The following is a 12717-nucleotide window of genomic DNA, read 5'->3' as shown; positions in this document are numbered from 1 at the left end:
TACATTTACAAAACAATGACAACATTGGAGCGATGTGCCTGTGATATCAGAACATTGGATTGTGGGTGATCAGATAGATGGACTCTCCAACCAGGCATGTGTAAAAATGCATCAAGGGCCCATGATGCACACCCCCTTTAAAGAAAAACTCACCCTATGGTCCTGGCACTATATATATTTTTATGTATGTTTGGATTATCTGGTTAACGTCTGTTCTTCAGTAGGTTGTCAATAGCTTTGCTTAGCAGTACAGGTGAGCGTCTGATTTCCAGACTAGTCCCCTTGGATCCTGCCTTCTCTGGTCTTACTCGGGATCCTCCTCCCAACAGCAGCTTTGTTTGTGGACAAACAAAGAACTGAGAAGTGAATTGAGGAAGAAAGTCAGAGAGCCTGACAAACAAAGCAAATCACCGAACACAAGAAGGTCGCTCAGAGCCTCGGTCACAAAATGGACAGTTCATAAAAAAAAACCCTGGGACCTCAGCACTAAGAGACACAAGGAATCCTTACCTTGGTGCATTTCCAGGTGAGTCTACCTAATGAATGTGTTATACATTGTACAATACAGTTTTTAATAAGCTGTTTGTCATGTAAAGCTTCAATCATTCCAGGCAGCATTACATGTACTTAGTGGAACTCATACAGGCCTTTTTACCTGATCTGGTGACTATAGGAATCATAAGATGAAGTGGCCCAACAATTAAGCAGGAAAGTGTAATGGCGATGTCACGTGATAACTAGTGGTCTCTATGTAATAACCCTACACCGTGCTTTTGGCCTGCCTGAGACTTTTTAGTTGTGGTTTCAGGTAACTTTGGATTTTGATTCTGAATGTCCAGTGACTTCAATTGCATGATCTCTCTCCACTGCTTTGCTCTGGAGACACACAAAGCAACATTCTCTGATAACATTTTACTTTGGGACAGAAAACTGGCAATCAACAGTATTAATCATGTATAAGCATGTCTAATTAAGCATATCAGTCTACCAATATATACATTTGTTATTGCCAATAATCTTATAAGCTGTATGTTTATTATCATCATTAAGCGGACCGTTGTTCAATGACACTGTAATTACATTTCAGACTTATGACTATTACTGACAATGTTATTGGTTTTGCTAGGTCAGCGTATTCATCAAACCAAGAAGGTTCTTCTCGCTCACACCGGCTTCTAAACATGGCGATGTCACCACAAGTATTCCAGGAGTTGGAAACCGTTACCTGCCTCTTGAGTGGCACGTCCTATCTCGCCTCACGTTTAGGAAGGGTGAGCTTGGCTGCTCTCTTCTTCGTTCGTTTCGGTATTCTGGCTGTTGGAGGCCGGTCAATATGGATGGAGGAAGAAAAAAATTTCATGTGCAACTCCACACAACTGCTGTGCACCCCAAGCTGCTTCGATGAGTTTTCTCCCATCTCTTCATTTAACTTGTTCGCCCTTCAGCTTGTGGTGCTAGTTACTCACGCCCTGTCCGTGACCTGTTGGAACCGTTCCACCTCCCAAGCGAAAGAGACACGGCTACAGGCTCACCTCAGCCGAAGAAACGTTCAAATCACGCTGCACATCCTTTGCCTCCTGAGCAGGATTCTCATCGAAGGGGTGTTTGTTTTTACATTTTATAAGGTGTCCGGAGGCTTTGTGCACCCGGCTGTCACTCATTGTCGAAGTCACTTGTGTGAGAGATTTGTCGTGTGTACAGATTTGAACGCATTCACTAAAAACGTCTTTAGTTTAGGCTTATGCGCAGCATCTGTGCTCAGTATCATTATATGCTGTAGTGAGCTCATTATCACTTCCCTACCCAGGCAGAGAGCAAAGTAATTCAACAACAAAAAAACAAACAAACTGCTTTTGTATTGAATTTCTGCTAATTTGGCGCACTTGCATTGACAATCACTAGCGTATACTATCTCTCAAGTGCCTGGTACATTGTTTTTTCAACAAACATTGTTTTATTTAGCGCCATCATAGTCCATAGACTGACATTACAAGTAGTATATATAAAATATATATAAAAGAATCTGACTTATAAACAGGTGAGGAGGGTCCTGCCATATATTCACAAAAACGAGATCTAGACAAGCATTATTATGGAAGCTTCTTGCTGGACCCTAATAATTTTGCTATAAACCGTACAAGAAATGCTTGTATCCAGCTAGCGACAGCTGCTCAAGGGATATCACAAAAGGACAAAGTCCAGCCCTAATACAGCTCTGCCATTTAACATTCTACTTAATTGATCACCCACACCCCCTAGAGATTTATCACATGCAATTGCTTCCGCAGATGGCGACATATTAACCAGGCTCTGGGCGGCACTGCATCTTCACTGGTTGCTTAGAATAAAGTGAAAAGAAATTTCCTCAAACAGCTTTGTTGGATGGGACATGGAAGCTTTATGGCAGGTGAAGACTACGCCGTTTACTAGCCAGCAATATTTTGGACACAAGACTCAAAATATTGACTATTGCTCTGAAAAGGACTGTTTACTGTCCCACGGAGCCTCACCACCAATGAAAGCATATTAAAGAACTTTGTATTTCCTGTAACATGCATTCTTTATCTGTAGGGGTGGGGAAACCAGGCAAAGGTATGAAGGGGATAACGGTCCTGCTGTACCCCCTTAGGGGTGCAACTAACGATTATTTTCATAATCGATTAGTTGGCCGATTATTTTGTCGATTAATCGGATAAAATAAAAATGAATGTAAATTTTTCATTTATTTAAAATAATTTAATAAACAAATGATGTTAAATACAAACAGCAGAATAAAAAAAACTTTGATAAAATGCATTTCTTCTCTTTATTTCCCAACCAGCCCCCCCAATTTATGCACATTTGAGCCCAGGCTTGCCACGCTGCCTCCCACATATGCCACTCCACGCTACCCCAGATATGCCACTCCACTCTACCCCAGATATGCCTTATACACCCTGATACACCACTCCGTCCTCCCCAGACATGCCACACTGCCCTCCCCACATATGCCTTATACCCCCAGATATGCCTTATACCCCCCCGATATCTCAGTCCCCTCATAGAGTCACAGACCCGTTCGCATCACACTGACACCATACTTTAATAAATAAGTACTGGGTTAATCTTCACGGCCCCCAGGATTTAGATTCCCCTTAGTTTGCCCCCCTTTATATCTAACTGCACCTTAAGTTAACTTTATTAAATTAATCAAATTAACCCTCAGTCCTCATTATTAAATTAACCCTAAACACCCCATTAACCATAACTGCCCCTAAATTAACCCTAAACACCCCATCAACCACAGCATCCCCTAAATTAACCCTAAACAACCCATTAACCATAACTGCCCCTAAATTAACCCTAAACACCCCATTAACCATAGCATCCCCTAAATTAACCCTAAAGACCCTGTCAACCACAACAGCCCCTAAATTAACCCTAAACACACCATTAACCACAACTGCCTCAAATTAACCCCAAACACCCCATTAACCGCAGCTGCTCCTAAATTAACCCTAGACACCCCATTAACCATAACTGCCCCTAAACACCCCATTAACCATAGCTGCCCCTAAATTAACCCTAAACACCCCATTAACCATAACTGCCCCTAAATTAACCCCCACCTCCCCTAACTTTCAGTAGCCCAAATATTAATTTTATACTTACAGTTAGATGAGTGTCACAGCCATGTGGTTCTGGCCTGGAGAAGGAAGGGGCGGGGCCAGTTGTCACAGTGATTACAGGGAGGGGGAGTAAGTAGGAGCTTCTGCTGTGAGTCGGACTAAACGGATTATATAATGAGGGGTATTTTTCAGAGCGTTTGCTCTGAAAAAACCCTCATTTTATAATCTATAATAATTGATTCAACTAATCGATAATGAAATTCGTTGGCAACGAATTTCATTATCGATTATATCGATTAGTTGTTGCAGCCCTATACCCCCTACGCATTTACAAACAGGAAATTGTTACGGACACACTCGAATATAATAAGCATTAAGGGGCATATACGATGGTCCGTGTGCCTCTTTCTCTGTTAAACGATTGCACAGCCAGTGAAGTTTACAGCAGCAGGAGGGACAAGGAGAGAAGAGGACACATCCAGCCTCTGCAATGCACAACTCTGACGGTGCCAACTAAAAAACTAAGCAATTCAGCCTGTCTAGAAATAAGCCTACACGAACTGAACAGAAAAGATCTACTGTATTAGAGCTCTGTGGAAGTGTTGTGTACTCACCGTAAGACATTTCCTAAATCAAGACTATGACAAGCAAGCGTTAATGTCCATTAAGCGCATGGTGACGTGAATAAAGCTTATCACTATAATAAGATTGCTTTGAATACCAGTCTATTAAAAAGGTAGATAAGAAATTTCCACCGAACCACCCCCCCCCCCCCCAACATTGTATACTGTTATGCTAATACCAATTTGAATTTTAAGAATATTTTGTTGCAATGTAGAATATTAATCTCCAAGGGTACTGCTATCCACCAAATGTTGCGAGGGGCGATATTACATTTCTATAGTAGCGGCAGACAATGGAGGACAGTGGAAATAGTTACCAAAGGCAATTTAAGATGAACATCTGCCAGGACATACTGTAACAGAAAATAGGTTTTACCTAAACAAAATATATTAAATAGTGCCATCTTGTCTGTTTGGCTCTGTAATTGTGGAACTCACAAGCTTATTACCGACTTTATATATCTTTTAACCATTAAAATATTTTCAAGATACTGTGCCATTTTCCTATATATTAAGTTATACTTTGCATGTTTCACCAGCTGCCCATTGGTGATCCTAGTCCAATCTAGCCCTTGATGAGTATCACCCAGAGAAACACTGGCTAATGGAAGGCTAGAGGAAAGCAGTTCATTGGACAAATGTCACTTCAGCTTTGCCAAGATCCAGTTCAGTGTAACATGTGAGAAAATAATCCAGTATCACATAACAGTCAACAGCATTCTAAAAGGAATAAACACACCGGTTTTCCTCCAGCACTAAGACTAATGCTATACACAGCACCGCATTTAATGTTGTGAGTGTAACACCATGAGGAAGTACAAATCGTACAGATTTGGAATTTGTCAGACTACTACTATTAGTTTCCGTTCAGTCTGCTTTTTCGGTATATGAAGCGGACATACAGCAGCCCCAACTTTCTCTGATAAAAGCATATTACCTACGAGCACCCTCATTATTGTTAGGTGGTGCATAGAGGGATACACAGTGGTTTTTGCTGCATTGATTGAATTAACCTAATTTCAAATGCTTACTTTAATTTGTAGAAACAATACATTTTAGGGTACACAACTGTAAAATGTAGTATTAAAAAAATCCTCTAAAAGTACCTATGTTCGATAACAGCAGACCAGTAGAATCTCTCAGAGTTCTGCCAGCATTATAAACATCCACCAGCAATAGCCAACCAAATCTACAGTTTGTGATAGACAAGAGGTTGCAAACACTTCCAACAATGTCATTTATCACTTGGTAGGAAAGGCTCATGCTAGGCTTTACAGTTATACTGAAGTCTAATTTCTAGATTCCTTTATAGGACACCAAGCATGCATTCAGCACATACACAAACTAATGTGAAACCGTTTCTGATCACCTCATATACCACAACACATGAAACAGCAAGAGCTGGAAAACTTCCTTTATTTACATCTTTAACAGATTACTTCAGTGGGATAAACCGAGAAGAATGGGTGGCACCAATACCCGGTCTGCCGTGTTTTACAGGCTTGTATGTGATGGAAAACTCTCCCAGGTAATGACCAATCATCTCAGGCTGTAAGAAATATAAAAATTAAAGAGTGAGAAACAGATTCTGCAGCTTTGCTACCTTGCTCATCTACACCCTCAGAAACTCCTCAAACCCCCTTTCCTCCCCTACACAAATGCATAGAGGGGTTACATCTACTACAGAAGAATCTATGTTAAAGTATCAGGGACATCAGACAGTCCCCTTTAATCATCATTGGACTGCTGCTACAACACATGCATTCTTCTAAGGTACTTAAAGCCGTTAATGAAGTCTTATTCCTTGTTTCTTCATCTACCTTGTGACAGACATGTATATCTTGTCAGCAGAACACACAGGAAATTGCATCTATGTGCTATCCACTAATGCTACGTAGCAAATTAATTACATGTTTTCATGTAGAATTCAGAGTGCATTGATTACAATTAATACTGGCACAAGTACTTTTAGATTTCCTTGCTTGATGTGTACAAAATTACATCTCAGCTGTCAAAGTGACAAATTTCCTACTAGAAACTACAGCATAAACTCCATACTAATTTATACTTCCTTGTCCTAGACACTACACCAAAACGCAAACTGTCAAAAGAAAGCCAGCTTTCTCACCTTTATTTCAACCTGATTGAAGGCTTTGCCGTTGTACACGCCAACCATGCTTCCAACCATCTCAGGTAGAATAATCATATCCCTCAAGTGGGTTTTGATGACTTCAGGTTTCTCCATAGGTGGGGCTTCTTTCTTAGCCTTTCTCAGACGCTTCAGAAGAGAGTTCTGCTTGCGTCGGAGACCCCTGTTTAGACGCCGGCGTTGGCGGGCACAGTACAGCTGCATGATCTGCTCACTGAGACAATGAGAAAGTCCAGGTTACTTAAATCGTGCAGGTTTCTTTATCGCAGTAATACATACAAACTTCCTCCAGACTTATAACATCTGCATCATGTCAACACTAAAGCAAGATGGTTAGCATGAAAGCAGATAAGATAAACTTGTTACTGAAAATATATCTATATCTAAATCTAATGCATGTTCAGGATCATTTTGCAATTGTTGATCATTCCTTGTTACCAAACATTGCCTATTTTCCCAGCTAAATTATGTTTGCAAGATTTTTCTGACAATTGACAGCTATTACTATAGGGATCCAATATAGAGTTAAACTACCAATATCATAACAGAAGTTCTATATATCTATGTATCACATACAGGAAGTTATTCTAATCAGGCAAACCTAGGTCTTCTATTAAAGAAGAAAAAAAAAGATACACATAAGCCAGCAGTTAGGCTGATAAGATTTTAGAGTGTATGCTATATACACATTCCAGTTCAGCATATACAATAAGCAAGCTTTGACTGCAAAGGAACTATGAACAAATGTAGCCAATCAATGAGTCAAACAGGGCTTAATATAAAGCTTGCCATTCTAGCTAAAAAAAAGCGATAGGAGGGACTCACTAGGACATATCCAGCAGCTGGTCGAGGTCTACCCCTCTGTAGGTGAATTTCCTGAAGGTCCTCTTCTTTTTCTGCTCGACGTCCGCCTGAAATGAACAAAACGAAGCTTATTTATCATCACCCTCACATCTCTACATACAGAGGCCGACAGTGAACGCGGTCCTGAGCCCATACAGAACAGCGCGTAATGTTTAAACATAGACGTTAGCGTGTAAGTATTTTGTAAGCCAAGGCTATACACATTCAAGCTAGGCCATAGGCCGATAACTCGCAGGTTACAGTAACAGTACATAACGGGCACCACCACCCCCTGAAACATACTACCAGCACCCAGAGGGTGTACACTTCACTGTGTGGCTACAAGGGGTTACTGTGGAAAGCGGCCTCTCGGCTACCGGGCCCACACAGTACGGCCGTAAGAGAAGGCAAATAAACATAATACGTTCGCGAATCCAGCACACGAAGCGCAAACGCGCATTCCTCCCAAATCCAGCACACGCCCTGACACAAACTACAGTGCAAAAGCACAGCGCAGAGTATCGGATGGTAACAGATTAAACCACGACGAGAACCAGGCACCCACCATCTTGCCAGTATCTTTGAGGAAAAGACAGATCTCGCTCCTCCGCACGCAGTTATCGCGAGAGACCGGAAACTTCCGGTGGTATCGGACGTCACGTCCGGCGAGGAATAACGCGAAATTAAAAATACAAATTGTACACAAAGCCTTGGTGACAATACGTATTGATTGGACCCCAGCGCCTAATGTACTGATTATTTGTTCTATTACTGTGTGTAAGATCGCTTTAACCATTTGAGTCCCAGCGGTGCATTTTGTTTTCATGTTGGTAGACTGGGCCACTTTGTCGCGATTAGGTTTCCATGACAACAGCTTACACTTCAACTAGGGAAACCTAGTTCTCAGGATCAATTCATCTATTAGTAATTCTTGGTTTAGAGCCTGTTGTGTACCTTACCGTATGCAATAGTGGTAAAAACACACCAAAATAGAAACCGTTTTTCCCCTTGCCCCCCCCTTCACTGTGCCACACCTCTTTTCCTCCCCATTTAGTTCAGGTATTGATCAAATAAACAACACATGGAAACACAGTATTGTAGGCATAGATCAACTGAATAAGACATATAAAACCAGCCTTTCAAGTATAGATCAACTAAAAAATAAAAGGCAAACTCAACATTTGAGGTATAGATCATAGAAACCCTAAATTGCATACAGCATACAGATTGCACACATAAAACTTGCCCCAACACCCAGATTGCACACATAGGAGTTGCCCCAGCACCCACATTGCACAAATGAGGACATGCCCCCGCACCCTGATTGGACACAAACACAGGACTTGCCCAGATTGAACCCACAAGCTTTATCATGCACCCAGATTCTACCCATAGTGGTAAGCTCTCAGAGTCTGAGGTCTCCTCTCAGTCTGGCTCTTGCACTCCCTACATTATCTGGCGCCTGAGCACTGAGAATTTACGTAACCTCCGACCAGGGATAGGCATGGGCATGGTTCATGATGGACATTTTCAAAGTTGCTGGACACTAAATAGTTCCCGGGTACAAATGTGAGTGGGAATCAGTCTATACCATTTATGCCTAAAACACCAATGGGCAGTCTGTCAAAATACACACATATACACTACCCTTAAAAATGCCTGCCCAAACATGCATAACATACATGACTTTGAGAGGTCCTCTCCCCTGAAATCATTCCCAGTCCCTTTGTCCCTCATTCACTTAGCCATACCTCACTTTTCCTTCCTCCCTGTGAACTATAGATCAAACACATATAAACAGCACTTGCATGTATAGATCACATACAAACCCTATATTTGCCGGTATGCATAAATTATGTATGGAAACATAGCATATCAGTTATAGATCAACAGAATCGACACAAAAACCAAGCTTTGCAGGTATAGATCAATTTAAAATCACATGTTAACGCAGCATTGAAGGTATAGATCAAATAAACAGAATCAGACATACAAACCCTCTATTTGTAGGTATACAATAATAATGTATGGAAACAGAGCGTACCAGATACAGAGCAACAGAATAACACACACCCAGCTTTGCAGGTATAAATCAATTGGAATTCACATATAAACTCAGCATTAAAGGTATAGATAACCCCTAAAGTACAGCATAGATCACAGGTTGCACACCCCAAAGCCAGCCCTGTTGTCCACATTGCTTATATAGAACCTAATCAGCACCCAGATTGCACACATATTATAGCCCAGCCTGAGCCAACTTTGTCCCCTAACAGCCCAGTGTAAGACATCTTTGTCGGCAAACAGCCCACCCTTCATGTGCCATCTTTGCATTTCCCCAAATCACTTAAACATTCATGATAGACACAAACACTTACACAGTTGCTGACTCATTCACACAAATCATTTGCACATATTCATTAACACAGTCTCACAAATCATTCAAGCAATTCATCCACAAATTAATTCATTCATTCTCATACGCATTCAAACAATTCATTCACACATTAATTCATTAATTAATTATGGGTTTATATTCTCTGGCAATTACTTTTTATTGCCCTGTTTATATTGCACTTAATAAATCACTGGGAGGAACCTAAAGGCACATCGAGACAGATGTCAAGTCAGTTCCAGATAAAGTGTGTGTTTACGTATATACATATATATACACAGACACACACACACACGTAGGTCAGATTCATGCTATACCTGCCCATTAGCTCTTGATTTTACCAGGTTCTGGTTAATTCAGATTGAATTATGTTTAACATATTCATCCTATTTATGGAAAAGTTTTCAGATGGATTCCACACATTCCAATTCATCCACACATTAATTCATTCATTCTCGTACGCATTCACACAATTCATCCACACATTAATTCATTCATTCTCGTACGTATTCACACAATTCATCCACACATGAATTCAACTCTCACTCATTCTCACTCTTTATTTATTTCAATATTCTTACTATGCCCTTTCTCACTATATATTCCCCCTTTCTCACTATCTACACCCTCTTGCCCCTTTCTCACTATCTACCCCCTCTCACTATCTACCCCCTCTCCCCACTTCTCACTATCCATCCCCTCTCCCCACTTCTCACTATCTACCCCCTCTCCCCATCTACCCCTCTCCTTCTTATTATCTACCCCTTCTCACTATGTAGCCCCTTCTCACTATGTACCCCATCTCCCCGTTATCACTGCCTTCCCCCTTTCTACGTACTCCCTTACCCATTTCTCAATATGTATCCCATCTCCCCCTTCTCACTATCTACCCCTCCCCTCCTTCTCATTATCTATCCCCTCTCACTATGTAACCCCTTTCCTCCTACCACCTCTGCCCCTTCTCACTGCCTCCCCCCCGCCTCTTCTCATTATCTACCACCTCTCCCTACTTCTCATTATCCTTACTTACCTTGTTGAGTCCTGCAGTGGGAGCGTGAGGCGTCCGTCTACACGCTCTGCCACGTCACAGCTGAGCGCCGGAATATGATGTCAGCATGAAACGCCGGCACCGCGACCGAGCTAGATGCCTCGCGGAGAATGAGGGGCGCCGAGCGGTTGCTGAAAACTTCATGAGCGACCGCTCAGCGCCCCTGTGTCTCCTTAAACTTAAATAAAGATAAATGGAAAAAGAAGACGATGTTTCAGTCCCGGGCAGGCGCCCTTGCTGCCATGGCGTCCTGTGCGGCCGCACACGTTGCACACCCCTAAGGCCAGCCCTGCCTGGAGCCCCCTCACCAAGAGTAACTGTGTTGTCCGAGATGAATTTTCAAAAACTAGCATTCATCCACTCTATGATGTATTCAAAGCAACTATTGATGAGGCATGTTGAGTCTTCAGTATCTGGGACACAAGAAAAATTGTATGTCTTGTGATATCTATGGTATCTTAGGCCATGTCACCTCATGATGTCCCCCAGACAAGATAGAACCTTGTTGAACTCTGCAGGTTAATTCTGTTGGTGCCAATGAGAATGTTCCGGATGTTACTAGCTGTGATCTACCAGCGAGGAAAGATTTAAACCAGTTAAAGAATGTGTTATAAGTTGCACTCTCTATTTAGGATTAGGATAGAGTTATCACCTTGAAGCCGTTGTAACTGTGAAAATCTTTGTGGGGGGTACCCAAGTAATTACCGTGCAAGAAGCTGAGAATGCACGAGTCCTGAGAGGAGTCTTTTTTTTTTTATTTATACAATGATCCTTGGATGATTCAGAAATGGATTGTTTCTTCAAATGCTTGCTCTGCTGGTTCCAAGGATGCTCTTGTAGACTAATTGATCTGGAGAAAGCATAGAAAGGTGTTAAAACACTCCATTTGAAAAAAATCTTAACCCTTTGCAGGAGGAAATAGATCTTGAAATTTAGCTTGAAGAAGTCCTTCCATAACATCCTGGATTTCTAACAGTTAAATTGTCATACACTATAAATGGGGCTTAAATTGAAATAAATGCAAGCTGTATTAAAAGAAATGAACAGGAGGTGGCACCATCAAATTTAAACTACAGGAGTGTTCTGGCTCTGCCTCCAGAGGTGACCCAGTATATAATCACTTGTCTTTCACAGACTATAGCTGCTACAGAAACAAAAAGTGTATGTATAATAAAGGGCACTAACACCCATCGACAAATAGTTCAAATGGCTGCAGGGAGTTTGCTTTAGGCTCCCCCCTAATTCTAAATAAGTGACTTTGAACGTGGCATTGTTGTTGGTCCCAACCATCTTTAGGGTTACAGAGAATGGTCCGAAAAAGAGAAAATATCCAGTGACCTTCAGTTGTGTGGACAAAAATGCCTTGTTGATATCAAAGGAGAATGGGCAGACTGGTTCGAGATGACACAAAGGCAACAGTAACTCAAATAATCACTCTTTACAACCAAGGTATGCAGAATATCATCTCTGAACGCTCAACACGTCAAACCTTGAAGCAGATGGGCTACAGCTGCAGAAAACCACACCGGGTGTCACTCCTGTCAGCTAAGAACAGGAAACTAAGGCTACAATTCGCACAGGCTCACCAAAATTGTACAATGGAAGACTGGAAGAACATTGCCTGGTCTGATGTGTCTTGATTCCAGTTGCAAAATTTAGATGGCAGGGTCAGAATTTGGCGTAAACATGAAAGCATGGATCCATCCTGCCTTGTATCAACGGTTCAGGCTGGTGGTGGTGTAATGGTGTGGGGGACATTTTCTTGACACACTTTGGGCCCCTTGGTACCAATTGAGCATCATTTAAACACGACAGCCTAGCTGAGTATTGTTGCTGACCATGTCCATCCCTTTATGACCACAGTGTACCCATCTGCTGATGGCTACTTCCAGCAGGATAATGCACCATGTCACAAAGCTCACATCATCTCAAACTGGTTTCTTGAACATGACAATGAGTTCACTGTACTCCAATGGCCTCAACAGTCACCAGATCTCAATCCAATAGAGCACCTTTGGGATATGGTAGAACTGGAGATTTGCATTATGAAT

The 12717-nt window shown here is 41.7% G+C and overlaps 2 protein-coding genes across 2 annotated transcripts; one reads left to right on the top strand and one right to left on the bottom strand.

Annotated features, from left to right (window-relative positions):
• Positions 1-345: 345 nt before the first annotated feature.
• On the top strand, positions 346-1833 carry LOC128492396 (gap junction beta-1 protein-like). The gene is made up of 2 exons (XM_053464939.1): positions 346-526; positions 1127-1833. The coding sequence occupies exon 2, from the start codon at positions 1182-1184 to the stop codon at positions 1821-1823; it is 642 nt and encodes a 213-aa protein (XP_053320914.1). The 5' UTR covers positions 346-526; positions 1127-1181; the 3' UTR covers positions 1824-1833.
• Positions 1834-5629: 3796 nt separating this feature from the next.
• RPS15 (ribosomal protein S15) lies at positions 5630-7878 on the bottom strand. Its single transcript, XM_053465042.1, has 4 exons — positions 7789-7878; positions 7206-7291; positions 6360-6594; positions 5630-5780 (listed from the first exon to the last, which is right to left on the bottom strand). The coding sequence occupies exons 1-4, from the start codon at positions 7789-7791 to the stop codon at positions 5667-5669; spliced, it is 438 nt and encodes a 145-aa protein (XP_053321017.1). The 5' UTR covers positions 7792-7878; the 3' UTR covers positions 5630-5666.
• Positions 7879-12717: the final 4839 nt, after the last annotated feature.

The sequence above is a fragment of the Spea bombifrons genome, chromosome 1 (genome assembly GCF_027358695.1).
Source record: "Spea bombifrons isolate aSpeBom1 chromosome 1, aSpeBom1.2.pri, whole genome shotgun sequence".
In the NCBI taxonomy this organism is placed as follows: Eukaryota; Metazoa; Chordata; class Amphibia; order Anura; family Pelobatidae; genus Spea; species Spea bombifrons.
The sequence above is the reverse complement of the archived record's forward strand: the minus strand, read 5'-3'. Positions and strand labels throughout refer to the sequence as shown.

Excerpts from the sequence above, each read along its gene's own strand:
- LOC128492396 (XM_053464939.1), top strand. The coding sequence starts at position 1,182 with ATGGCGATGTCACCACAAGTATTCCAGGAGTTGGAAACCGTTACCTGC.
- RPS15 (XM_053465042.1), bottom strand. Across the intron at positions 6,595-7,205 it reads CAGCTGCTGGATATGTCCTA|TGAGCAGATCATGCAGCTGT; the intron begins GTGAGTCCCTCC and ends TCATTGTCTCAG. Across the intron at positions 5,781-6,359 it reads TCAATCAGGTTGAAATAAAG|CCTGAGATGATTGGTCATTA; the intron begins GTGAGAAAGCTG and ends TATTTCTTACAG.